Here is a 27,832-nt window from a genome sequence, read left to right on the forward strand (position 1 = left end):
ACACACAAAAAAAAAAGGTATTCGGGTTTTCCCAAACTGGAGGAACGATTAACTTTATGAACACATTTTTTAAAATACCTTAATATTCAATATTTTTGCAATTAAGAAAATAAAAATAAAAATTATTATGTGATTAATAGTTAAAATAACATCTGAACAATTTTAAAAATAATTTTAGTAATCTTAAATACTGTAAAGAAAGTATATTTAAATACAGGCCTCCCAAATCACGTGACCAAAAAAATGGCCACCTCTATCTGTACCTAAAAAGGCATTGCCTACAGGCGGTTTTAAAATACGTTAACAATTGGTTTTGGATAATCAATGATAAAGATCACAGTATTTACTATATAAACAGTTTAAAATGGAACATGAAGATGTGACACCACAGTCGCCTATCACTAATCCAATAGACCTAAACGATGATAGTAATACGATCATAAAACCAAGTAAAAACCAGCTGAAAAAACAACGAAAACGAGAAAAGTGGCTTGCAATTAAAAAAGAAAAAAGGTGTAGATCTAGATCTAATTAATTTAATAATGAGTGATAATTTTTTTAATGTTATTAGAATCTAGATCTAAATTACTGTATGGGCACCGAAATTAAAGTATAAAGTCTGTGGCTACAGTTACAGTACAGTAGTACACTAGTTATAGTACAGTGATAAATGACTCCAATAATAATTTGTCCAATTCTAGCCAGAATAAGATATGCATGCGATACGCATGTGCAATGGAGAGAAACTACGACTTGCCTAAGCGGTGATGTTTTCGATGGTACTGCGCATGCGTGTGTTTACAACCGCAGAACCCTAACACCAACCCTAATCCTATCCTTAACCCTATCCCTAATCCTAACCCTAATCCTATCCCTAATCCTAACTCTAGCCCTAATCCTAACCCTATCCCTAATCCTACCCCTAACCCTCATTCTAGCGCTAACCCTAGCCATAGGTCACTGCGCATGCGCAGAGCTATCTTTTGCCGACTAAGTGGAGACGTTGGCGAGAAAAATCTTCTTCCAAGTAGACACTTCGTAATAATTTTGGCCTAATGACTCAATGAGTGATACACTTATTTTATTACACTATTGACTAGACTACTAGAATAGAGAGAAATTGATTAACGATTTTGTGTGAGGTCATTAGACTTGGTTCTATTTTGTAATTTAGCCTAATTTTTTAAAATTGCTATTACAAGTAGTAATAGTAATATGCCACTTTTATTAGACCTAGTCCCTAAATCTGTTTATTGTTAAAACTCAGTTACTGATACTGTCTCAATAAGGTTTTAATTACAAAATTTCCTTGGTTTAAATTTCAATCTATTTGTAGAAGAATGATTTTAGAATGACTAAGAAATATATAATTTTCTTTATTTATAAACTATAATTTCAGACATGAGGCAAAGCAGAAAAGAAAACGTCGTCTAGCAGAGTTGAGAGAAAAGGGAGAAGACATAGGACCCAATAGAAAGAGATTGAAGTCAAATACAATGAAAAATTCATCATGTAAAATTCGGGTTGTGATTGACCTTTCTTTTGATGATCATATGACAGAAAAGGTTAGAACCACAATTTGATTTTTTTTTAATCATCTTACTACTCTTTTATTGTTTAGGGAATTGTACAAGCTAATAATAATTGATAGTAACTTAATTTTTTAACTAAGCAAATGATTTTAATTTTTTGAAGCCCCCTTTGATTTACATGACTAACTAATTTAAAGATAGATTATGAAATGTGTTCTGTAGGATGTGAATTCCTTGACGTGTCAACTACAACACAGTTATTCTGCCAATCGAAGAGCTCAAAATCCATTGCAGGTAAAACTGATTCTAAAACACTCGATTCACATTTCTACACATTTTAATTGTATTGTTTTTAAAAAGTAACATGGATAATTATCCTTATTACTAATAACTATAAAATAATTAATTGAATTTTTTAAGGGAAATGATTGGTCTGTATACGTTATACTGTAACATAATGATTAATTCACAGTTATATTTGTGTGGATTAAGTGGAAAAACTAAAGAACGCCTGGACAGCATAGGAGACTATAAAGGATGGGATGTAAGTCTGCTTTTTTCAACAAATCATATTTTTTTTTAAAAACATGCATTTTTAAAACTATGTGTCTTAAAAGGCTTGATAAGATATTTAAATAATCAAAAAATGATAATATGCTTTCACCTCTGTTGTATTTTTAGTGACATTAGCTGTAAGAGTTTAAGAAATATTTATGAATTTGTATTCATTAGTCTTTATGATATTTTTAATTTGTACAGGTCCACAAAGAAATCCAGCATTATGAAGAAGTTTTTCCCAAATCTAGTCTGGTTTACTTGTCAAGTGAGTCACCTAATGTTTTGACATCACTATCCGATGACAAAGTCTACATCATTGGTGGCTTGGTAGATCACAACAAGCTCAAAGTAAGTAATATGCTTTATATATATATATCAAATGTCCATGCTCTTTACTTTAATTGTTGTAGCATATCATTTCATCTTATTTGTTTTTGTGACTTCTTGATTACTTTTAATCACACAGAAATACATGTAAATTGCATGTTTGAAATCCACTTTAATAAACAAGCTGTTCAGATATATGCTTTATTAATAGGAACATAGATTTGGATTTTTTTTCAAAATTGTTGTACAGATGTTCAACAGATAATTTATTAGTGAAACTAACCAACAAGAAAGATAACTCTAGAATACATTTAACTTAATACAGGACAGAAGTAAGAAATGTTAGAGCCTTTATTAAAATAGAAAAATTAAAATGATAAGTGTTGAAGTACCTGTATGTTAAAACATGTGAGAGTATAAACCGTAGTCGGTTTCAGATGTTCTCACTCTAGGTCCAACAAATATCTAATTGTGTCCAATATTTCTTTAGTAAACTACCTGCTGAGATTTTGCCTCGTCTACTTGAAACTTTTTTTGTCTCCTCATAACCAAAATATGTTGTAGTTTTTTTTTACTTTATTCTTTCATTTAATTTTTAATTATTTTTTAAAAATTATTTGTGTCTACTATGATGTCTGATTTCCTTTTCCAGGGTTTATGTCTTAAGATTGCTGAAGAGAAAGGCATAGCACATGCACAGCTTCCTATTTCTGACTATCTTAATATGAAGACCCGCAAAGTTCTTGCTATTAACCATGGTAAATATGCCACAGGGGGAGAGATCATCTACTATGCCCAATCTATCTGTCATTACATATATTTAATAAGTAAACAGAAAACATGGAATATAGAATTCATAATAAAACGAAATAATATTTTTTTCTTCTTTGTTGTTGATGTTGTGGATAATAAAGAAATGTTTTCTTTCTTACTTCCAGTTTTTTCTATCTTATTGCGGTACACAGAGAGTAATGACTGGAAGGAAGCTTTTCTTGCTGAAATGCCTCAAAGAAAACAAGCGTATCTAAAGGATGGCAGTTCACCAGAGCAAGAATGCCATGCATCTTCATCTACTGAAGAGAAACCTGCCGACATAATACAAGAAGACCGAATTGAGAATAAAGGGAATGAAGAAATATCTGATCATTCAAGGGAGGGAACAGACATTGAAAAAAAGGAGGTGGATTCTTGTGAATGTTTAAAAGACAATAGTATTGATATAAACTCTAAAACAGAAGTGCTTGAAATGGGAGAGAATACAACTAGATGATCTGAGTAATGCCAATAGATGTTAATATTTCTAAATAATGTGTTTCATTTGTTCATTTTTATCTATGAAGTAACTTTTAACTATCAATATTAATTTTTTTTAACTTGAATCTAATTAGCTATGAATCAAAACACAGACAAACACTTGAAATATGTTATCCAAACTTTTGTTTTTAAATAACAAACAATAAGCTTGATACAGAGTTTTTATTTTTATTCACTGTTTTAATAAAAATTGATGATAAAGCAAAGAAAAACATAAAGGTCAAGTTTTAATACTGGCATATAGTTGATAAACTTAGTTGATATACATTTTTTAACACAGAAGGATATCACAGATACTGGTAACTCTTAAATTAAAAAAAACATGTATATATTATTTTTTTATTTGAAATAAATACATTTTTGAGACAGTTGTTAGCTTGGATCTAATGTAATACTGTTTGATGGGTGTATATGAAAAACTCTGGATGTCTCTGACACACACTAGCATTGATGAGGTTCTTTTAAATTAGAGCAAGGAAGTGTAACCAATTCCAGTATAAAAATAATTAAAACATTAAATATTGTTGTTGCTCAAAACTAGTGTGCTTAAGTTTTTTTTTTTTTGGAGTTTACAAGTAAGAGCAAAAAAAAAAAAAAAAAGTTAAGCAGGAACAATAACTCTTGTTTTTATAAACATTATTTTACATATTTGATATTTGTTCAAACTTTTTTTTTCCTGCAAGCAGTACCTTCTTTTAATGTGAAGGCTTTAAGCTTAAACTTTTTTGCAACCTGTGAGAAAATAAGCATTATTAACAAGTTATTTTAAAATGTTTCATTTATAAACATGGATCAATCAAGATTTAGACACAGAATTGTTTTGGCTCCACATTGGCTCCTTGCTTGGATTCTTTGTGTACTTCAGACTGGCTTTTGGGCTGCTGTTTTTGGGGGCCTTAGCGCTCTCAGTTTTGGTAACCCTGGCGGGTTGTAAGGGGGTCAGTGCCCTGGCCTGCTTCTGTGACGTTACTGGTCTTGCTGTGGCGGAGGTTTGTTTGAAAGCTTCTGTTGTAGGCGGCGTCACTTGTGAATCTAGAAGTAAAAAATGTGGATTTTGTATATGCTGTACTGTAAACATGATGACGTGGTCAGATGGTGGAACATACAACGGCTAACTCAAACTTCCATCACATTGAAACATGGATATGGATATATAACACTGGTACAAAAATCTGATCGGGAATCATATAACCCCTGGGGTTTGATGGACCCCCAGGTTGAGACCCACTGATATATAATTACAGTGATATTATATATCACTGGTACTTAACCTCATTGGAAGTACCGAACCCCACCAGTTTCATCTGTGTATTTGCCAAACCCTTCCTAATAATTGTTATTGTCCGCACTGACAAAAATCTGATCGGGAATCATACAAGTCGGGTGTTTATCTTGACTTTCGCTAAACCCTTGGGGTTTGATGGATCCCCAGGTTGAGAACCACTAGTATATAATTATTTTATATCTCAAGTATTTATTCATACAAAAGTCAGTGGATAAAAATTCATGGATGTGGACATTACCTTGAGCTTGTACTGGCTGGTCAGCTGGTTCCCTGCCTGCATCAGCTGGTGGGGTCTTGGCCTTTTGCCACCTGTTGCTGTCTGGCTCCTGGCTCGGTTCATCCAGAACCAACCTAGTTAACACAACACAGGGACTCTATAAACAGCTCTAGTTTACAACATGTCAGTGTATCAGTAATGTCAAATTATCTTCAAAATTTAGAATAATTTCAAAAAAATAATTTTCTAAAATAGTTCTTCTTCTCCTGTGAGAATATGAGTAATGTCAAAATATCTTCAGAAATTAACATAATTTTAAAAATGAGTTTTCTAAAGTAGTTCTCTTTCTCCTGTTGGAGTATTAGTCATGTCAAGTCTTCAGATATTGAAATAATTTCAAAAATGAACTTTCTAAAAATAGTTCTCCCTCACCTGTTGGTTTCACTGCTTGTGCCAGATCTAATGGCAGGTAACTTGGACTTGTCAAACTCCTGCAGATACTCCACAGGGTACTGTTTGTAGTACTCCTCTCTCCCTGCCACTGCACTCCTCACCAGGTTCATTACCAGGTCTTTTTCTATATGATAAATTGTTCACTTGTATTGGCAGGGCAAACAGATTTTAGACAAACTATAACTATATATATATATATATATATATATATATATATATATATATATATATATATAATATATATATATAATATTATATATATATATAATATTATATATATATATATATATATAATATTATATATATATATATATATATAATATATAAATGTGTGTGTGCCTAAATATATCAAATAGGGGAGTATATATATATATATATATATATATATATATATATATATATATATATATATATATATATATATATATATATATATATATATATCTTTATATATACATAGTATTTTAGATTTCGATGAAGATGTATTTATTGTCAAAACATTAGAGGATATACGACTGTAATTTAGGCCTATTTAGGCTATGTATTTTGCCTGGCCACAATTCATTGCAAAGTCATTTGTTTTTTGCCTCATGGAGACAAAGTGTATTTAAAGGGAGATAAAACTAAAAAAAAAACTTTTTAGAGTTCTCGAACCTCTTTGTCCAGCAGAACAGAGCCAGGCTTGTACTGCGCTGATGTCGTCTGTTTGAAGGATCTGACACAACATCATGAGCACCTGTCGAAAAAATAGACATGTTTTGTCAATTATGCGTCTGCTGTAGCCAGTAACCTCAGACCAGTTTCGTTCTACTAGACGTAATTTAAATCTGGTGTCATAGACTAAATGAGAGGGGGGGGGGGGGGCAGGGAGGCGCCTTAATGCAATCTAAAGAACGGTAACTCTACTCTATTGCTATCGACTTGCGACTGAATCTCATCCAAATTTTTCACTCTTGGTACAAGTGGGGAGGTGTGACTTTTATGTATTTAGCCTGTGCGCTTGGTGGCCGTCTAGCCACTTTTCACGTCAACACAAAAAGCCAGCCGTCCTCCCCTCCCCTTATCAAATTACTACACTTACTTATGATCGAGTAATGTGACGTAACATTTATTGTGTACTTTTTAACTACAATAAACCGGGAGTGATCTCCCCTAAATTTTCTCGAATATTTTTATATAAAATAACAGGGGATGGGAACTCGGGCTATAGACATGATTTTTAATCCATTTTAAATACTTAAAGTTTTAAAAATAGAATAAAATCTCGTAGACAAATTAATTGCACACCAAGTGAACGCGAAATAAAAAAGCGCATTATAGTGCGCAATATTATTAGTACTTTTAAAATTTACATTAGTTTTTTGAGAAATCGGAAGTAGCGTAAATTACTACTTCCGGTCAACGGAAATTACTCAAAATTTAACAGAAGGTAGAGAATTAGATCTTTTACTTACATGTGAAATTTCATTTATCTATCTGAAATAGTACTCAAGTTATAGGCTTTTGAAAAATTCAAAGTAGAAAAAGTACCACTTCCGGTTATCAAAAGTTGATACGGATCTACGATTTTGATAAAATACTTATATATGAAATTTCATCAACCTAGCAGTAACGGTACTCAAGTTATCGTGTTTACACACGGACACACAGACACACACACACACACACACACACACAGACATACGGACAAGATTGCAAAATTATGTTTTTCCGTATCAGTAAGGTGTAAAACGTCGAGATTTGTAAAAATCTCGATTTTTTTTTTTTGCACGATTACAATACTTTCACTATACTACGTATATACGAGAAAGTAAAAAACTTGGGGAAAAAACTTAGTATATATATATATATATATATATATATATATATATATATATATATATATATATATATATATAATGTATATATGTATATCTAGCTATCATTTTCCCTTTAATATATTGATTGTGTTCGGATGCCGGGATATATCACTTCCTTCAGCGGAATAACTCCGGGCTCTAATGGCGCTGATAGAACGGAGATCGAACGGTGATTAAACCAATAACTCCAGCCACGGGATTGATCACGGCATTATCGATAACACGAGAAATACATCAGCACAGTGGGGATCAATGACGGGGAGCGATAAGTCAGGCCCGGCCCCATATAGCCAGGCTGGGTTTACACGAGCAAAGCAAATAGAGAAAAAAACAGCACAAGGGCTGTAACTTGGGTCATTGAGGTGGTCAGGGGAGATAATCGGGTGGTTGCGCACTCAAGGGCTATAACCTGCTTGAATTACGTCAACTTGCCCTAAGAACGAAATACGCATTTTTAATAAGGGTTTTATTGCTATGAACTTAACTTGCTGATTGTTATATTAATATTTTTTTATTAGATGTGGAAAAGAGTTTTACGTTCAGATTTAAATTTGACAATTAGATCAGAGGCGTAGCGAGGGGGTGGGGGGGGGGGGGGACGACATAAGTCCCCGGGCGCCGACCATAGGGGGGGGGCGCCAAATTGAAAGTTTGAGGGAGGGGGTGCAAATGAAAAGTTCGAGGGGGGGTGCAAATCGAAAGTTTGTCCCCGGGCGCCGGGAATGGTCGCTACGCCTCTGAATTAGATCGACATCTGTTTCCTGTTAAACCATAAATTTAATGTAAGCGTAGGCCAATTCATTTTCTTAAAATCCCGTGCGGAGTATTAACAAAAGCCAAAACCATGCCAGGAAAAACTGCATAACTCATCACTCAATATCGACGTCTGGTTAGAACTTAGGGAGAAAAGAAAAAACGCTGTTGTGTTCCCTATACAAATTGTTGAATAGGAAAGCAGTTGGATATAAATAAAGGGTAAAAATCGATAGTATTGATTTCAATCAATTGTTATGTTGATCCAATCAATGTACAAGTACAAATCGGCGAAGTATTAAGGTAATAGCGCTGCTTTTAAAAATAAGAAGAAATAAATATACATTGAAGATTTTTATCTTTAATACTTTAACATTTTTTTTACAATAATTTTCTTAATGGTACGCAGAGATTCGCCTCTTTCACACACCAATTGAGACATAGTCAGCCACTACATATGGGGCCTTGATATATATTAGAGGTACCCACTAGATGTGGGTGCCTGATACATTGATAGATACCCACTAGATAAGGGTAACCACTAGATGTGGGACCCAGATACATTGAGCGGTACCCATTAGACGTGGGACCCTCATAGATACCCACTACATGTGTGGCCCTAATACATTGAGAGGTACCCACTAGATAGGTACCCTCTAGTTTTGGTACCCCGATACATTGAGAGATAAGCACGAGATATGGTGACAGGATACACATAGAGGCACCACCATTTCCTCCCTTCCTCCCCACACAACGTACACACACGGTGCCTGATTTCCAACAGACCCAGACCACGTTCCGCTCGAGAGAATCGTGTAACGCGATATCATTTAGTTCGGGCGATTGACTTTTCCACACTTGACTTCACCGCGAGCCAATCAAAGGCTAGTTCGTCCCTTGCCCCCTGCAATCAATACTCCAGAATCGAATTCTCTAACTCCAATCTTCGACATTCCCAACAGTTAACTTAAACTATTTTCTAAAGTGTTCTTTAATTCTCGTGAAGTGAATTTCGTAATTAAATTCCAATTTTCTCGTGCTTGTTTTTTTTTAAACTGTGTGACCTGTACCACGTGACAGGCGTTGAATGCTGGTCTGATGTTACGCCGCCATGTTTGGCTGCCCAGCCCGAGTTACGCCCCTTACTTAATGATCTCCCCTGCAGGTGTTTTTCCCGAATCCAGACGTTAATTGAGACGTGACTATAATGAAGGAATTTTTTCACCGGATATTTAACTAAGCCAACACCGTTTTTTTTCTTCCAAAAATCGATTTTGTCGTTTCCCTTTTCATGCTATTGTGACGTAAGTCAGCAGACATACAATGCACACAAATATTGGACTGGAGGCCGTTTTAAATCTGGAATAGACATGACACCGCATTGAATGTCGGATAAGCTTAGACAGAACGCTTACGTTAAATTTAAGGGGCGTTTTGGATTTTTAAATAGACTTGGCACATAAAAGAGGGCCAATATTTAAAGCCGTTTTGAATTTCGATTTGACAAACTTTAAAGTTAATGGGGAGGAGGAGGTGCTGAGTGCCATGTTTATATGATGACGTCATTTTTTTTTTTTTTGTCATCATATGTCCTTTAGTGTGCGAAAAACTGTATTGCTTCTCCTTAAGACAAAAATCTAAGTTGATATAGATCTCTTAGCCTCACGGGTTGTTTACAAAAGTTAACTATAGGCTGCGCTTAAATCGTACAGCGTTTAGTACTAGATCTAGATCTAGAATATCATGTCATTTGCTATCTAGGTTGCCTTCCCAGCAGTCGTTGCTTTTGCAACCCAAATATGTTTTGCATATAAATACTTTGAAGTGCTATTGCTTATAAGTTTATCAAGTATTGGGATTAGGGTGTAAATATGAGTTCGCTGGGATTAAGTCTAGGGTTTTTGTGAAAATCGATATGCTTGAAAACTAGCAAAAAACGCACCCCTTAACGTAATAGAATAGAATATATAATTGAATAGAAATTTTTACAACTAAGATCAAAGGCGTAGCGACCCCTCTCGGCGCCCGGGAACAAACCTTCAATTAGGCGCCCCCCCCCCCCCCATATATATTTTTAATGTTTATAATTCAAATCTGCAGCTAAAATGAGCTTTTAATTTTTTTTCCAACCCATTTAGCGCCCCTAGGGTTGGCGCCCGGGGACATATGTACCCCCCCCCTCCGTCGCTACGCCTATGATTCTGGTTCGGGGTGGAGGATGGACTTGTTTCGGGACGGCATAACTCCCCCCCCCCCCTCAAGACCATGAATAAATGTTTGCTCTCTCATCCCCCTTCAAACCAAATAGCAACCTCTCGAGTGCTACTGTGAAGGTAAAAAAACACACACACACGAACATTTAGCCCAACATTTACCGTGTTCTCCAGATCCGGATCCGCTGAGATGTGCTGGAAGTTGCCGCCAACAAACTGGTGCCCTCGTCTGGATCCGCCCCTGGTCATCGCGCGGGAGGGGGGAGGGATGAGGCGACCGGTGTCCGGCGAGTAGACCGAGGTCCGGGGACGTTTTTCCTCTTCCGGTTTCTGTTTGACCGGCTCTTCCTGTAGCAGCAGGTTCTTGGTGAACTCGGCGAGTTCGTCCCTCCAAGCCTCGGTTACCGGCACTGTGGAGTAGTGGGTGCTGGGGTGTACTCGTGGGTACCTACTTGTGGGTACTTGTGGGTAGTAGGGGACAAAGTGGGTACTAGTAGGGGTAGGCGTCAATGTGGGTACTAGTAGGGGGAGGGGGTAGGGGTCAATGTGGGTACTAGTGGGGGTAGGGGTTAATGTGGGTACTTGTGGGGGTAGGGGAAAATGTGGGTACTAGTGGGGGTAGGGGTCGATGTGGTTACTTGTGGGTAGTAGGGGAAAATGTGGGTACTACTGGGGGTAGGGGTCAATGTGGGTACTAGAATATACCCCAGTAGGGGTGAAAGAGTATACTTAATAAGTTAATATACTCGTGGGTAGTATAGACGATTGTGGGTACATAATAGAAGGTAGTAGTAGGTACTCGAATGTAGTGGGTAATAGTGGGGACTAGAATATATTCTTGGGTACTAGTGGATGTTAGCGGGTAGCAGGGGGTAATGGTGGGTACTATTGTGTAAGATGGTTCAGTGAGTTTATCTCCTATTGATGTGTTCAGTGGGAGGATGGTAGGGGTTCTGGATTTTATTGGGATGTGTGTAATTTAAGAGGTTACATATGCTCAAGGCTACACATGCTACACAGCCTACATTTACCCAAAGCCTACGATTACCCAAGCCTAGACTTACCCAAGCCTACCCAAGCCCACACTTACCCAAGCCTACACGTACGCAAGCCTACACTTACCCAAGCCCACATTTACTCAAACCTACACTTACCCAAGCCTACACTTACCCAAAGCCTACGATTACCCAAGCCTACATTTACCCAAGCCTACCCAAGCCCACACTTACCCAAGCCTACTTAAGCCTACACGTACCCAAGCACACACTTAGCCAAGCCCACACTTACCCAAAGCCCACACTTACCCAAACCCACACTTACCCAAGCCCACACTTACCCACAGCCCACACTTACCCAAGCCCACACTTACCCAAGCCCACACGTACCCAAGCCTACACTTACCCAAGCCTACTTAAGCCTACACGTACCCAAGCCCACACTTAGCCAAGCCCACACTTACCCAAAGCCCATACTTACCCAATCCAACACTTACCCAAAGCCCATACTTACCCAATCCAACACTTACCCAAGCCCACACTTACCCAAGCCCACACTTACCCAAGCCCATACTTACCCAATCCAACACTTACCCAAAGCCCATACTTACCCAATCCAACACTTACCCAAGCCCACACTTACCCAAGCCCACACTTACCCAAGCCCACACTTACCCAAGCCCACACTTACCCAAGCCCACACTTACCCAAGCCCACACTTACCCAAGCCCACACTTACCCAAGCCTACACTTACCCAAGCCCACACTTACCCAAGCCCACACTTACCCAATCCAACACTTACCCAAGCCCACACTTACCCAAGCCCACACTTACCCAAGCCCACACTTACCCAAGCCCACACTTACCCAAGCCCACACTTACCCAAGCCCACACGTACCCAAGCCTACACTTACCCAAGCCCACACTTACCCAAGCCCACACTTACCCAAGCCCACACTTACCCAAGCCCACACTTACCCAAGCCCACACTTACCCAAGCCCACACTTACCCAAGCCCACACTTACCCAAGCCCACACTTACCCAAGCCCACACTTACCCAAGCCCACACTTACCCAAGCCCACACGTACCCAAGCCCACACTTACCCAAGCCCACACTTACCCAAGCCCACACTTACCCAAGCCCACACTTACCCAAGCCCACACTTACCCAAGCCCACACTTACCCAAGCCCACACTTACCCAAGCCCACACTTACCCAAGCCCACACTTACCCAAGCCCACACTTACCCAAGCCCACACTTACCCAAGCCCACACTTACCCAAGCCCACACTTACCCAAGCCCACACTTACCCAAGCCCACACTTACCCAAGCCTACACGTGGTATGGCCTTCTCCCTGAACGGATAACTGTTGAACCCGGTGAAGTAGTGTACGCCGGTGATTGTGTTGATAGGGTGAAGTTGACTGTTGATGTTGATCGCGTTGACTGGGATCCGACCCTTCCAGCTCTGTAGGAAGACAACATCAAACTGATTCGTTGTGGTTTTGTTTTTAAAGGATTGTAATATTTAGTCCTGTTCAATTAGTATTAGTGGATCATAAAACTAATAGTGGATTTGTGGAGGTGGGGGAGATAAAACGTAAGGATAAGGTCTACTTGCTAAAACATTTCCGATTGTTTCTTGTATATTTGTTTAACAATAATATTGTATTTATAAAGAGGAAAAAGAGGAACCAGAGTTTTGGGAAATAAAAAAAAAACACAGTTATTTTGCAATAAAAATATCAACTATGTCAGGTTAGCAAAAAAAAAAATGTTTAGTTCCAAAACATAAAAATTGTTTTGGCTCCGATAAATGCAAGACAAAATAATTGCTTTTAAAGTAATAAAAAACTTTTTTTGCTGTAGTAAATGTTTTTTTCCTTTATAATTTTAGCTTGTTGTTATTTTTATTTACCTTGAGCTTTGTGTTATCAAAACTGCTGGGAGGAAACTGTAAAGAATATCTTGGGTTGGCGAAATAGCCGTCATCGTTAACTGAACAGATGGGGACATCCAGCAGACCTGGATAGTGGATTGAAATATACTCATTAGTAATTCATTATGGTTTAAACATGTGTCATGTTATGTCCGCATAGTTATATACTTTAACAAATCATACTAAAGAAAAACTTCACAAAATAAACTATTTTATTGTTGAAAAGCACAACAATGCAAAATTAGACCTTCATATAGTAGGCTATATCCTGCCCTCCCCCTCCCCTCCCCTACACGTACACTACTAACAGCTCATGTGTTGATACCATTGCAAAGCATATATTTAAATTAGAAATGACGATCTTCTGATACGGCGTAATGGGAGGTAATTCTTTCTACTATCAATATATATATATATATATATATATATATATATATATATATAAATATATATATATATATATATATATATATATATATATATATATATAGGATTACAGAGAGAACAGCTAACTCAGAAATCCTACACCACCATATACCAACCACCAAAGTGTAAAACTAAAGGTTACTAGATAAAGTCGTCTGCCTTATACGACGAAGTTGTGTAGTTACGTCCCCTTAAAGGAATTACATCAGAGAGTGATGAGTTACTTTTTTAAAAAGTATAAAACACTTAAAAACGCCGTCCACCTCTGTGTTCTCTGACCCCCGGGACTAACCTTTAAAATGCCGGACCCGGGTCGGGTGTGGGTTGTGACGTGTGAAGAAAGAGTTGTGGCTCAGCTGCCCGAACCTGTACCCCCCTTGCGTCTGGGGTCGACGCTCCCCCTCCTTCTTGTACGTGTCCACGGAGACGACAGGACCGTGTGCAAGTGTGTCTCTGACAAAAAGGTCCCCATCGCTCGGTCTGAAAACCTCCGACAGCGCCATCTGCTGGCTTTGTGACGCCCTAAACAAAGTAAAAGACATACACGTAAACAATAGTGTTTGATTCTATAGAAGGAGTAGAATATATACACATAAACAACGGTGTTTTATTATATACACGGGGTAAAAGATGTATAAATAGTCAATGGTGTTTCATTCTATATACAAAGTAAAACTTGTACAAACAAACAAATGTTTTTAATTCAGTATTTCTATATATATCTCTAAAAAATATTGAGTAATTCGCCCAATTAAACAGCTACAAGATTTATGGTGTTTATTTTAATTAAAAAAGACAATAAAACAGAATAAACTATATTATTTGGATAAAGCAATAGCTGGCATAGTGGCATTCATCATTTTATTTATTTATTTTTAATATCGTCTTTAAAATCGATCACTATTGAAAATTATCGGAGGCTGATATTCTCCTGTTTCGTCGACTTTGTGGGCTTACAGAATTTAAAAGAAAAAAGAAACCTATGAAGATCAGTGAAAACAAATCAATGTTTTGATATGGAGACGGGGAGAGAATTGATTCTGGGTCAGACTACACCAGAATAGTCTGCCCTTGTTTTGGAAAGTTGAAAAAAAAGCAACTTTGTTAGCTTTTCTTTGATGTTTCCGTGGCTTCCGTTTGCGTGCAGTAGGTCAAAGTGACCTCTGCAGTAGTGGGTCATGTTGACATTTATTGAATTAATGACGTACAGGGCGTCATTATCATATTTTTTAAATCATTGATGTGAATAATTCCTCACACTTTTGCTTTAAATTGAATTACTTAATTTAAATAGATTTTTTTTTGCTGACGAGCTGAAAAAGTAGCCAACATACTGTTTCACTTAACTGATGTAGATGAAACAATTCAATACGCTTTGTTAGAGTTACTAGCTGTAGTTACGTGTGTGGTTGTGGTTCTGTCTATAAAACTGTGTGGTTGTGGCTCTAAGAAAAACGGTGTGGCTATAGCACTGTCTATAAAACTGTGTGGCTGTGATTCTGTTTATAAAACTGTGTGGCTGTGATTCTGTTTATAAAACTGTGTGGCTGTGGCTCTATTTATAAAACTGTGGTTGTGGCTCTGTTTATAAAACTGTGTGGCTGTGGCTCTGTGTATAAAACTGTGTGGTTGATGTTCTGTTTATAAAACTGTGTGGCCGTGGCCCTAAGAAAAACTGTGTGGCTGTGGCTCTGTTTATAAAACTGTGTGGTTGTGGTTATGTTTATAAAACTGTGTGGCTGTGGCCCTAAGAAAAACTGTGTGGCTATAGCTCTAAGAAAAACTGTGTGGCTATAGCTCTAAGAAAAACTGTGTGGCTATAGCTCTAAGAAAAACTGTGTGGCTATAGCTCTAAGAAAAACTGTGTGGCTATAGCTCTAAGAAAAACTGTGTGGCTGTGGCCCTAAGAAAAACTGTGTGGCTGTGGCTCTGTTTATAAAACTGTGTGGATGTGGCTCTGTTTATAAAACTGTGTGGTTGTGGCTCTGTTTATAAAAGTGCGTGGCTATAGCTCTGTTTATAAAACTATGTGGTTGTGGCTCTGTTTTATAAAACGGTGCGGTTGACTGGTTGTGGCTCTATAAAACTTACTTTGTGGTTGAAACGTTATTGTAATAGCAGTATGGTTGTAAAGAAACTTCACTTCGTACTGAATAGTCTCACTATTATAATGAGCATTTACTTATGCCACTAAGTTCGATAAGCTTTTAATATCATAACAGGGCTAGATGTTAAAAAAACCAGTTTAGATTGCGAGGGAAAAGTACAACTTCGGGGGAACAGTGCCCCCACCCCCTTCAAAGAGATGCCTGAAAGAAACCCAGATATAGACAAAAATGCTGCTTTGGTAAAAGTTATCCCCTGGCTTGCTGGCATTTATGAGTTCACACCTGTCGGAGAATTGTTCCGTTAACTCAGTTTTTATGTTTTACAACTTCTCGTCAATTGTTCGGCTAAACCTTTAAAACGTCACCGCCATTACTGCATGAGGTACGGTTAAATGGTTTATTGTTTTTTTTAATAACCAGGACAATATTATATTTTTTTTCTGCCAGTATGGCTGTCTGATATAGGATTAGACTAGGGCTGGCGGTTCTGGGTAAGGATTAGGGCTCGCTGTTATGGGTTTAGATTACAGCACGTTGTACTGAGTTAGGATTAGTCAATGATTAGGGAAGGGCCACGATTATTTCTAAATCATGGTTATGACTAACTTTAGGATCAAAGTTAGGATTGGGTTAGCGATATTAGCGACATCAAACTGATTCGTAAACGTGCTGCCGGGGCAACTATAAGTAGTAAGTAAAGTTCCCTTTTAAACCAGACGGACAATGGGCAATAGAGTGAGAGTTCACCTGTTTCTGCGACCTCGGCATATGAAGGGATAGTGTGGTCAGCACTATGCCCAGCCGCTTTTATTCACCCTAACGTGAATTAGGTACACATCAGAGTTGGGTGGACTCAGGGTGGTCTACTGACTTGAACCCGGATTCGAACTCGAGACCTACAGGCTAGCAGTCTAGCTCCCTAAAGCTAAACCACAATAAATACTGCAAAACGTTGCATGGGTAAATTTTAAGTAAGTTTGAGTTTCCTAATTTATATTTGAGAAGTTGAGCATGTGTGTGTGTGAGTGCGTGTGTGTGTGTGCTTGAGTATGTGCGTGCGAGTGTGTGTGTGTGTGTGACAAGATTTCAGCCTAATGAAAACATATCTACCAAAGGAGTGCAAAAACTAACCATAATAAGATCCTTCTCCCTACCCCCCTCCCCAAGTTTTGGTTCTGTAGGTGACGTCATATTCACATATCTTACACCTGGCTGAACTTGTTGAATTAAGGAATTTTTTTTTTGTTCTCGTCGTTAATCGATAGAGTTTATTGATTAGGTGTTTTAAGCCAGATCCGATTGTAAACATGTTCAAACTTCGTGTATAGGAGAACAGAATGGGTGGGCGGGGGTGGGAGGTCAGAATAGTGGATTCTATGGTTTGGGGGGGGGGGGGGAGGTACAGTGGTTGGTTGTCTGATGGCATTGGGAGACACTCGTGGAGTGCTGAGGGTTTGTGTCGGGGTAGGTCATTTGTAAATGTCTGGTTGTGTGTGGTTGAAATGTCCGGTTAAATTAGCTAGCAGTTAAATTTCCGGTAAAATTAGTTAATAGGTTAAATGTCCAGTAAAATTAGTTAATAGGTTAAATTTACGGTAAAATTAGCTAGTAGATTAAATTTCCGGTTAGAATAGCTAGTATGTTAAATGTCTGGTTAAATTAGCTAGTAGGTTAAATGTCCGGTTAAATTAGCTAGTAGGTTAAATGTTCGGTTAAATTAGCTAGTAGGTTAAATGTTCGCTTAAATTTGCTAGTAGGTTAAATGTTCGGTTAAATTAGCTAGTAGGTTAAATGTTCGCTTAAATTAGCTAGTAGGTTAAATGTTCGGTTAAATTAGCTAGTAGGTTAAATGTTCGGTTAAATTAGCTATCGTATTAAATGTCCGGTTAAAATAACTAGAAAGCTAAATGTTTGGTTAAATTAGTAAGTAGGTTAAATGTCCGGTTAAATTACCTAGTAGATTAAATGACTGGTTAAATTAGTTGGTTAAATGTTCTGCGGTCTTGTGTGATAAAAGTTTGGTTGTAAGTACCGAGTGGAGTTTGGTGTCAAGTGTCTGGGGTGTTAATGGCTAGTGTCTGCTACTGCTTGGTTGTAAGGGTAAAGTAGTGTTCGGTGATAAAGGCCACTTGGTGGTTGGTGGTAAAGTGACTGGTAGTGCTTGGTGGTAAGTGGCTGGTAGTACTTGGTGGTAAGCGACTGGCTAAACTGTATCCTGCTTGTCCTTTGGTTTATGGTGGAAATCGGCTGTTGGTGTTATGTTGTGTGTGGTGACGTTTAGTGTCTATGTGCTGATGTTCTGTTGTAGATAGGTGATAGTCACCCGGAGTGGTATGAAGAAACTCCACTGGGGTGTTATGAAGAAACTCCTCTGCCTGTAAGTTTATATCAACCACCATTCGCGACAGCTAGACTTATAGCAATCAATTTGTATTTCTATGAATTTTAAAGTATAGTCCGGGTGCCGTCGCCCTCATTATCCAACTGGCAATTCCCAGCTAGTAGCAGAGTCTGATTTTAACACGACCCCCTGCCACCAGCATAGATTGAATTCAGCACGACCCCAACTTAAACGTGCGAGCATTTCTTTCGTTTCGATTTAAAAACGAATTAATCATGCATAATACACGGCATTGTCGACGTGGTAGAGATCTGGATCTGACCCGGGCACCACTCAAGCTGGCGGGTAGGTAAAGATCTGAGACGGCATTAAGTATTCATGTACAGGACGGCAACTGCTGGTGGTCGCGTTGGTGCTGGTGGTGGAGGTGCTGGTGGTAGTGGTGGTAGTGCTGCTGTTGGTGGTAGTGGTGTTGATGTTGGTGCTGGTGGTGTTGATAGTGCTGCTGCTGGTGGTGGTAGTATTGTTGGTGCTGGTATTTGGTGGTAGTGGTGGTGGTGTTGGTGCTGGTATTTGGTGGTAGTGGTGGTGGTGTTGGTGCTGGTATTTGGTGGTAGTGGTGGTGTTGTTGGTGCTGGTGTTGGTGGTGTTGGTAGTTGTGCTGGTGGTGGTGATGCTACTGCTGATGTTGGTGTTAGTGGCAGTGGTGGCAGTGTTGATGTTGGTGGTGGTAGTGGTTGTGATAGTGGTGGTGGTGCTGCTGCTGCTTGAGGTGTTGGTGGTAGTGGTTGTGGTGCCGGTGGTGGTGTTGATACAAATTGACTAATGTCAATATACACCGCAGTCATTCAAAATAACTAAGTCATCAAACAACACGACTAAGTCATCATACAACACGACTAAGTCATCATACAACTTGACTACGTCATCATACAACACGACTAAGTCATTATACAACACGACTAGGTCATCATACAACCCGACTAAGTCATCATACAACACGACTAAGTCATCATACAACTTGACTAAGTCATCATATAAAACGACTAGGTCATCATACAACACGACTAAGTCATCATATAAAACGACTAAGTCATCATACAACACGACCACGACATCATACAACACGACTAAGTCATCATACAACACGACTAAGTCATCATACAACACGACTAGGTCATCATACAACACGACTAAGTCATCATACAACACGACTAAGTCATCATACAACTTGACTTCAGTCATCATACAACACGACTAAGTCATCATACAACACGACTAAGTCATCATACAACACGACTAAGTCATCATACAACACGACTAAGTCATCATACAACACGTCTAGGTCATCATACAACACGACTAAGTCATCTTACAACACGACTAAGTCATCATACAACACGACTAAGTCATCATACAACACGACTAAGTCATCATACAACATGACTAAGTCATCATACAACACGACTAAGTCATCATACAACATGACTAGGTCATCATACAACACTACTAAGTCATCATACAACATGACTGTGGTCATCTTACAACACGACTAAGTCATCATACAACACGACTAAGTCATCATACAACATGACAAGGTCATCATACAACACGACTAAGTCATCATACAACACGACTAAGTCATCATACAACTTGACTTCAGTCATCATACAACACGACTAAGTCATCATACAACACGACTAAGTCATCATACAACTTGACTTCAGTCATCATACAACACGACTAAGTCATCATACAACACGACTAAGTCATCATACAACATGACTAAGTCATCATACAACACGACTAGGTCATCATACAACACGACTAAGTCATCATACAACACGACTAAGTCATCATACAACACTACTAAGTCATCATACAACACAACTGTCATCATACAACATGACTAGGTCATCATACAACACGTCTAGGTCATCATACAACACGACTTTGGTCATCTTACAACACTACTAAGTCATCAAACAAAACGACTAAGTCATCATACAACACGACTGTCATCATACAACACGACTAGGTCATCATACAACACGACTAATTCATCATACAACATTACTAAGTCATCATACAACACGACTAGGTCATCATACAACTTGACTTAAGTTATCATACAACACGACTAAGTCATCATACAACACGACTAGGTCATCATACAACACGACTAAGTCATCATACAACATGACTAGGTCATCATACAACATGATTAGGTCATCATACAACTCGACTAAGTCATCATACAACATGACTAAGTCATCATACAACATGACTTTTTTAAGATCAAACTTTAAGATAATATTCAAACGTCACAATAGAATACGACTACGTTATGATACAACAGACTAAATTGTGTTTCACGTGCCTGTGTTAACGGAGTGAGTTTGTTGTGGAGGTCATGACACAATTAGACCAGGTCAAAGGTCATTCAAAGCTACAGAACAACATCGGTAGAAAAAAAAAAACTTGCAAAGTAAAACTAACTGGGGAAAAAAATGTTTGAGAGATCATTTGAGAAGTGTTTGTACTAAATTTCCATTGGATATTAATAGATTTAGTTCATACTGAAAAAGACACAACCTAGATCTGCTGACACGGCAGTTCTAACACAGTAACCGCCCCTGACACAATATCTTAAAGTGAACAATGAAGGCATAAAATCACAAAATCAAGGATGGTTGGTATACAATACATACAGCAGTAAAGTTATAACTAAGTATATACAAGTATATACTTCTGCCAGTACCTAAAACCAAGCATTAAAAAATTCAACTTTCTCTTCTGACCTAGCTATCCATTGTGCAGATATAGAAGAAAGCATGTTTGAGGACACATGAACATCAGAGGTGGGTCGATTCAAGGACGTCCTACAGTCTGTTTTCGAACTCGATACCTTCGAGTTAGCTCGAGACCTAGCAGCCACTCGACCACGCCGTCACACAAACAAAGATTTTTAGTAGAAGAAATCACAGCAAGACGTCATCTTCCCCCTGCGCCTAAGCTGAAGCCAACGTTCTATCCCCCCCCCCCCCCCACGCTTGAAAATATACCTTTAAAAATCTGCAACGGTTCTTGGTTTTATGAGCGTATTATTTTATATGCAAATCCTTGTCATATTTTACATTATATAAAGAAACCATAAAAACCACGTCAGTAATGAAATAAAAAATAATAAAAAGTTTTTTTATATTTTTTAATGTACGGTCGGTGTGTCCCACTTCTTCATGTGCCGTGTAATAGCTATGTGTGTGAACAAAGATTATGAGTAACACCATAGGGCCATATCAAATAGAATAAAGCATTCCTGACCTGCTGGGGGTCCCTACGTAATTGGAGTTTAAATTCGTGGAACAGACCGTGGATTAATAACTGTGTAGTAAATACGTCTGGGGAGAGTTGTTTCCCTTGCGACATGTTTGAACAGAGTTTACGCCCTTGTATTGGAGCAAGCTATATGTTGAAATTATATACCAGAAAAAAAACAACGTATTGATTTATTCAACTCTATTTGTTGGTTGGTTTCTTTTCATTGCGGGTGTTCAGTTTAATTTTTGATAACTTGGGCACAACGTATAAGCCTTTAGGTCTATTAGTCACTTCGTGGTATAATTCAATCTTTTTATTTAATTGATTATTTTCGTTTGCCTTACTTGTGCAAGCTACAAGACCTTTCAGGCATTTCTCATTTTTTTCCAATAATTAATTAGGACCTTGATGTCGTTTTAAAAAGATGAGTTCGAACCTCTTAACCTCTTATTTGTCTTGATCCATATGGGGTTCCTTCAGAGTTTCGTCGTCTCCTGACCAAATTAGTATCATCAGAAGAGTCGTCTGCACATTAAGCTGGTCAGGTACCCAATTGCATTAAGTGGTCATAAAAACAGTGGGGAAGGGCAGTAATGGTTGGCCCACGAGATGTTATAGAAATGTCACAAGTCATGGGTAGCAATATGAGAGGTGGGCCCAGGTTATGTGAAGAGGTGATTAGGTCACTGACACTGTGACGATGTGACAGTGACACTATAAAAAGATATATTGTCAGTGTCACTATAAAGGAGAGATGTCATGAGTGTCACTATGAGGATAATATGTGGTCAGTGTCTCATTGGAGCAAAAAATGTGGTCAGTGTCACTATGGAGAGTTGTGGTCAGTGTCACTATGGAAAGTTGTGGTCAGTGTCACTATGGAGAGTTGTGGTCAGTGTCACTATGGAGAGTTGTGGTCAGTGTCACTATGGAGAGTTGTGGTCAGTGTCACTATGGAGAGTTGTGGTCAGTGTCACTATGGAGAGTTGTGGTCAGTGTCACTATGGAGAGTTGTGGTCAGTGTCATTATGGAGAGTTGTGGTCAGTGTCACTATGGAGAGATGTAGGCTGGTGGCACTATGAAGAGATGTGGGCAGTGGCACCATGAAGAGATGTGGTCAGTGGCACTATGAAGAGATGTAGGCTGGTGGCACTATGAAGAGATGTAGGCTGGTGGCACTATGAAGAGATGTGAGCAGTGGCACTATGAAGAGACAAGGGCTGGGGCACTATGAAGAGATGTGGGCTGGGGCACTATGAAGAGATGTGAGCAGTGGCACTATGAAGAGATGTGGGCAGTGGCACTATGAAGAGATGTGAGCAGTGGCACTATGAAGAGATGTAGGCTGGTGGCACTATGAAGAGACAAAGGCTGGGGCACTATGAAGAGATGTGAGCAGTGGCACTATGAAGAGATGTGAGCAGTGGCACTATGAAGAGACAAGGGCTGGGGCACTATGAAGAGATGTGGGCTGGGGCACTATGAAGAGACAAGGGCTGGGGCACTATGAAGAGACAAAGGCTGGGGCACTATGAAGAGATGTGAGCAGTGGCACTATGAAGAGATGTGAGCAGTGGCACTATGAAGAGACAAGGGCTGGGGCACTATGAAGAGATGTGGGCTGGTGGCACTATGAAGAGATGTGGGCTGGTGGCACTATGAAGAGATGTGGGCTGGGGCACTATGAAGAGATGTGAGCAGTGGCACTATGAAGAGATGTAGGCTGGTGGCACTATGAAGAGATGTGGGCTGGGGCACTATGAAGAGACAAGGGCTGGGGCACTATGAAGAGACAAGGGCTAGGGCACTATGAAGAGATGTGAGCAGTGGCACTATGAAGAGACAAGGGCTGGGGCACTATGAAGAGATGTGGGCTGGGGCACTATGAAGAGATGTGGGCTGGGGCACTATGAAGAGATGTGGGCTGGGGCACTATGAAGAGATGTGGGCTGGGGCACTATGAAGAGATGTGGGCTGGGGCACTATGAAGAGATGTGAGCAGTGGCACTATGAAGAGACAAGGGCTGGGGCACTATGAAGAGACAAGGGCTGGGGCACTATGAAGAGATGTGAGCAGTGGCACTATGAAGAGATGTGAGCAGTGGCACTATGAAGAGACAAGGGCTGGGGCACTATGAAGAGATGTGGGCTGGGGCACTATGAAGAGATGTGGTCAGTGTCACTATGAAGAGATGTGGGCTGGTGGCACTATGAAGAGATGTGAGCAGTGGCACTATGAAGAGATGTAGGCTGGTGGCACTATGAAGAGATGTGAGCAGTGGCACTATGAAGAGATGTGAGCAGTGGCACTATGAAGAGACAAGGGCTGGGGCACTATGAAGAGATGTGAGCAGTGGCACTATGAAGAGACAAGGGCTGGGGCACTATGAAGAGATGTGAGCAGTGGCACTATGAAGAGATGTGAGCAGTGGCACTATGAAGAGATGTAGGCTGGTGGCACTATGAAGAGATGTGAGCAATGGCACTATGAAGAGATGTAGGCTGGTGGCACTATGAAGAGACAAGGGCTGGGGCACTATGAAGAGACAAGGGCTGGGGCACTATGAAGAGACAAGGGCTGGGGCACTATGAAGAGATGTGAGCAGTGGCACTATGAAGAGATGTAGGCTGGTGGCACTATGAAGAGACAAGGGCTGGGGCACTATGAAGAGATGTGAGCAGTGGCACTATGAAGAGATGTAGGCTGGTGGCACTATGAAGAGACAAGGGCTGGGGCACTATGAAGAGATGTGAGCAGTGGCACTATGAAGAGATGTAGGCTGGTGGCACTATGAAGAGACAAGGGCTGGGGCACTATGAAGAGATGTGAGCAGTGGCACTATGAAGAGATGTAGGCTGGTGGCACTATGAAGAGATGTGGGCTGGGGCACTATGAAGAGATGTGAGCAGTGGCACTATGAAGAGACAAGGGCTGGGGCACTATGAAGATATGTGGGCACTAACAAACTTCAGGTTTATAATACATGTTCAGTGTCAAAACGAAGACCCATGATCTAATATAAACGTGTCTTTAAAAAAAAACATGTGTCACGCCAAAAATGACAAATCACCTATTCTTTACCAAAACGAAAAATAATCTGTGAAAAAAATATTATCTTTTTTTATCTGTTCCAAAAATGTTGTGTTCTTTGATAACACAAGTCAGTGGTCTGCATGTCAATTAACATAAACGAATACCTCTCACTCCCCTCCATTTTCTACCCACCCCGATTTCTTAAAAAGGTAAATTTTGTCTTGTGAACACTTTTAACATTTGTTTTAGATAACAGATCAACCATTGGTCTGTCCGTGTCACACTACAAAAAACACGCCACATGACGAAATAATCCCTCTTGTTTAGGCGCATGAATAAATCTCTTGTGTAATGTAATCTGTTTTACATATGTATAATGAATTACACGTCTGCAAATTGAACAGTGCTTATACGAAAAGGTTGGGACGGGAAAGGTTGGCTATTTTAAAACACTTTAGGGCTACCCCTGAGGGTCAACAAAAGACATCACGATCTTAATCCTCACCTCTATGCAATCATCACGAAACTTAGACCCCTTGAAAGTATGTTACAAAATTACGCACCCCAGGGTTTCTTTTAGTTATTTTTATTATGGAATGGGGAGTGGACACTGGTTAAAGTATACATTTTTAAAAAGTATACATTTTTATAAAGTATACATTTTTATAAAGTACACATTTTTTTCTATCCAGAGTTTCTTCCCCCCCCCCCTTCCCCACGAAGAGAGTCTACAGCCCCCCCCCCACCCCCCCCCCCCCACCCCGAACGAATTTGAATTTATATAGAAAATATATACTTTTACCAGTGTCGGCCCCCCCCCCCCATGAAAATTCAGTCCACCCCCCCCCCCTCCAAAATATCAAGTGCCCCCCCCCCCCTCCGGAGAAAAAATTCAGGAAGTAACAGTAACAATGTTTCTATTTCGTCCAGGGGGGGGGGGGGGAACGACGTTTTCCGGGATGGGTGAGGGAAACACTGCTCGGGTGAGATCCATCCTCCATCCCCCACCCCCACGGTCATGTGTGTCCTTTAAAAATTACAAAATTCCAATTCAAAAACTCTCATAACACATCATGACAAAATTCTAACTCCTCCTCCCTCCTCTCCCTCCCCTCTTCTCTGTAAGTGTGAAATCATTTATGGACGCCCCCCCCCCCCCCCGAAGACCTAAACATTTGAATATGCTGGCCAATATGGCTGTTTACTTCAGTTTTATAAAAAGGCCGCCCTATCGGAGACCTCGGCACAGAAAACAAAGGATTAAGATAACAATCACGGGGTAAATGCCGTTCTAGATAAGGCTTAAGATCCCGGGGCCTTGCCGATTGGTATCTCGCTTTGAAAAAAATCTGGCACTTAATTCTTCCATATCAACCATCGATTGCCAGAAATGGCTGCAACGCTTAAAGGGACTTCCGGCGGTACTTTAAAGTGTACTCGGGCAAGCACTCGGATTGAAGAACGACATTTAATGCGAGATTTCCGCGTGCTTCGTTTCTCCGGAAATCAAAAGAAAACAAGGCTAAGGTTATTTTTAAATGACTGCGAAATTAAGGTTAAAAAAATTTCCGGGCATTTTTAAATACGGTCTGTTAACAGAAAATTATTTTCATAACAACGGGTGCAACAATGGCTATCATTCTGACGTCATACAGCTGATGAGAGGGGGGGGGGGGTTCTCTCAGATATTTTGTCCTTTTCTTTTAGAGAAAGCCTTATTCGGGGCTCCCCCTGCCCTGCCCTTCCCCAACTATCAACTAAAAACATTTATTTTTAACAATGACTTAAAGTAAGTTGTCTTAACCATTGGGTTTTTTTTTTTTTAAACCGTTTATTTTTTTCTTTCTAGGATTATTGATAAGTTTGTTTAAGTAGGAAGAAATGTCGACTCAAGATAATAGTAAATCAAAATTATATTAAATATCAAACTTAAAACATTTTATTCATAAAATTTGTTGATGTACAGTTGGAATCAGTACATTTTCTATGTAAACAGAACAGAGCATATATAAATAAAAAGCATGGGAATTTCTTATAAAAATGGGAAAAAAAAACATTTATTAGTCCTCAGAAGTAATTGTTAAGACAGATCAAATTAAAAAAGATGAGTACAAATAAAACTTGTCTACACCCACCTCACGTGCTAGAAAGGTAATCTCAAGCAGCGATCAGAAAACGTGACGATATCTTGCGCGTGCCGTCCACCCCGCCTGCTCCAGTGGCAATAGACGCGCCTCGACACAGGCCAATGACGCTCGTAACCACGGACGCGCGCGGTAACCAACGCCAGCCCCGACTGCGCTTAAAACAATGCCGCTGATTGGTCTTTATAAAGTGGCGGCAGACGAGCCTGTAGAGGCGCGGGAAGCCAAGCAAGACGTGGAACCTATCCAAAGACACTCGAAGAAATGGTCTTCTATTGAATGTCCACGGGTTTTAATATACTGGGTCTGAATGAGCCGAAGCGAGACGGTGTGGGGTTTGGTTCTAATGGCATATTAACACGTTTCTAATGAAGATAAGGGGAGCGTTTGCCGTGTCATTGTTGGGGGCTGCGTGCTGGGACTACCTGGTAGGTGTGTTCACTACAGTGGCTGGTATATACAGGCATATAAACTTGAATATGGTGGGGTAAGGTCTTATACTAAGTTATAGAGAATAATGGTATATAAGACTGGCAAATGCAATATATATATATATATATATATATATATATATATATATATATATATATATATATATATATATATATATATATATATGGTGCATGGGGGTAATAGGAAATATCTTTAACTGTTAAAGAGCTTAAGGCACGTGAGACTGGTATAATCAAGAATTACATGCATGGGGTAATAAGAAATGTCTTTAATTGGAAGAGAGTTTATGGCAGTTATTACTGGTTATAGTTATTTGCAACAATATAAGCAAGCAGGTAACATGAAAGGTCTTTACGGAATATCCTAGACATTATTGAACGTTACGCTCAACCCACCACCCCCACCCCTACCCCCACCTTTACGACTGTATACACACATTTGTGTCAAAAGGGCACAGCATACTCTCTAAAAGGGAAATTGAATCTTTTTTTCTTTCTCGTATATACCTAGTATAAAGAAAGTCTTGTAATCCTGCAAAAAAAAAAATCGAGAAT

The 27,832-nt window shown here is 39.3% G+C and overlaps 2 protein-coding genes across 2 annotated transcripts; one reads left to right on the forward strand and one right to left on the reverse strand.

Annotated features, from left to right (window-relative positions):
• The first annotated feature begins 239 nt into the window (after nt 1–239).
• LOC131928427 (tRNA methyltransferase 10 homolog A) lies at nt 240–3,844 on the forward strand. Its single transcript, XM_059284459.1, has 7 exons — nt 240–513; nt 1,400–1,565; nt 1,755–1,826; nt 2,005–2,076; nt 2,292–2,438; nt 3,070–3,175; nt 3,356–3,844. The coding sequence occupies exons 1-7, from the start codon at nt 365–367 to the stop codon at nt 3,685–3,687; spliced, it is 1,044 nt and encodes a 347-aa protein (XP_059140442.1). The 5' UTR covers nt 240–364; the 3' UTR covers nt 3,688–3,844.
• A 35-nt stretch (nt 3,845–3,879) lies between these two features.
• Nucleotides 3,880–27,071, reverse strand: LOC131928426 (protein TBATA). The gene is made up of 9 exons (XM_059284458.1): nt 26,817–27,071; nt 14,169–14,398; nt 13,430–13,536; nt 12,838–12,979; nt 10,674–10,921; nt 6,341–6,422; nt 5,666–5,810; nt 5,255–5,367; nt 3,880–4,763 (listed from the first exon to the last, which is right to left on the reverse strand). The coding sequence occupies exons 2-9, from the start codon at nt 14,377–14,379 to the stop codon at nt 4,528–4,530; spliced, it is 1,284 nt and encodes a 427-aa protein (XP_059140441.1). The 5' UTR covers nt 14,380–14,398; nt 26,817–27,071; the 3' UTR covers nt 3,880–4,527.
• Between the last annotated feature and the right edge of the window lie 761 nt (nt 27,072–27,832).

The sequence above is a fragment of the Physella acuta genome, unplaced genomic scaffold (assembly GCF_028476545.2).
Source record: "Physella acuta isolate Inbredline_101_S28 unplaced genomic scaffold, ASM2847654v3 ptg001501l, whole genome shotgun sequence".
Classification (NCBI taxonomy): Eukaryota; Metazoa; Mollusca; class Gastropoda; family Physidae; genus Physella; species Physella acuta.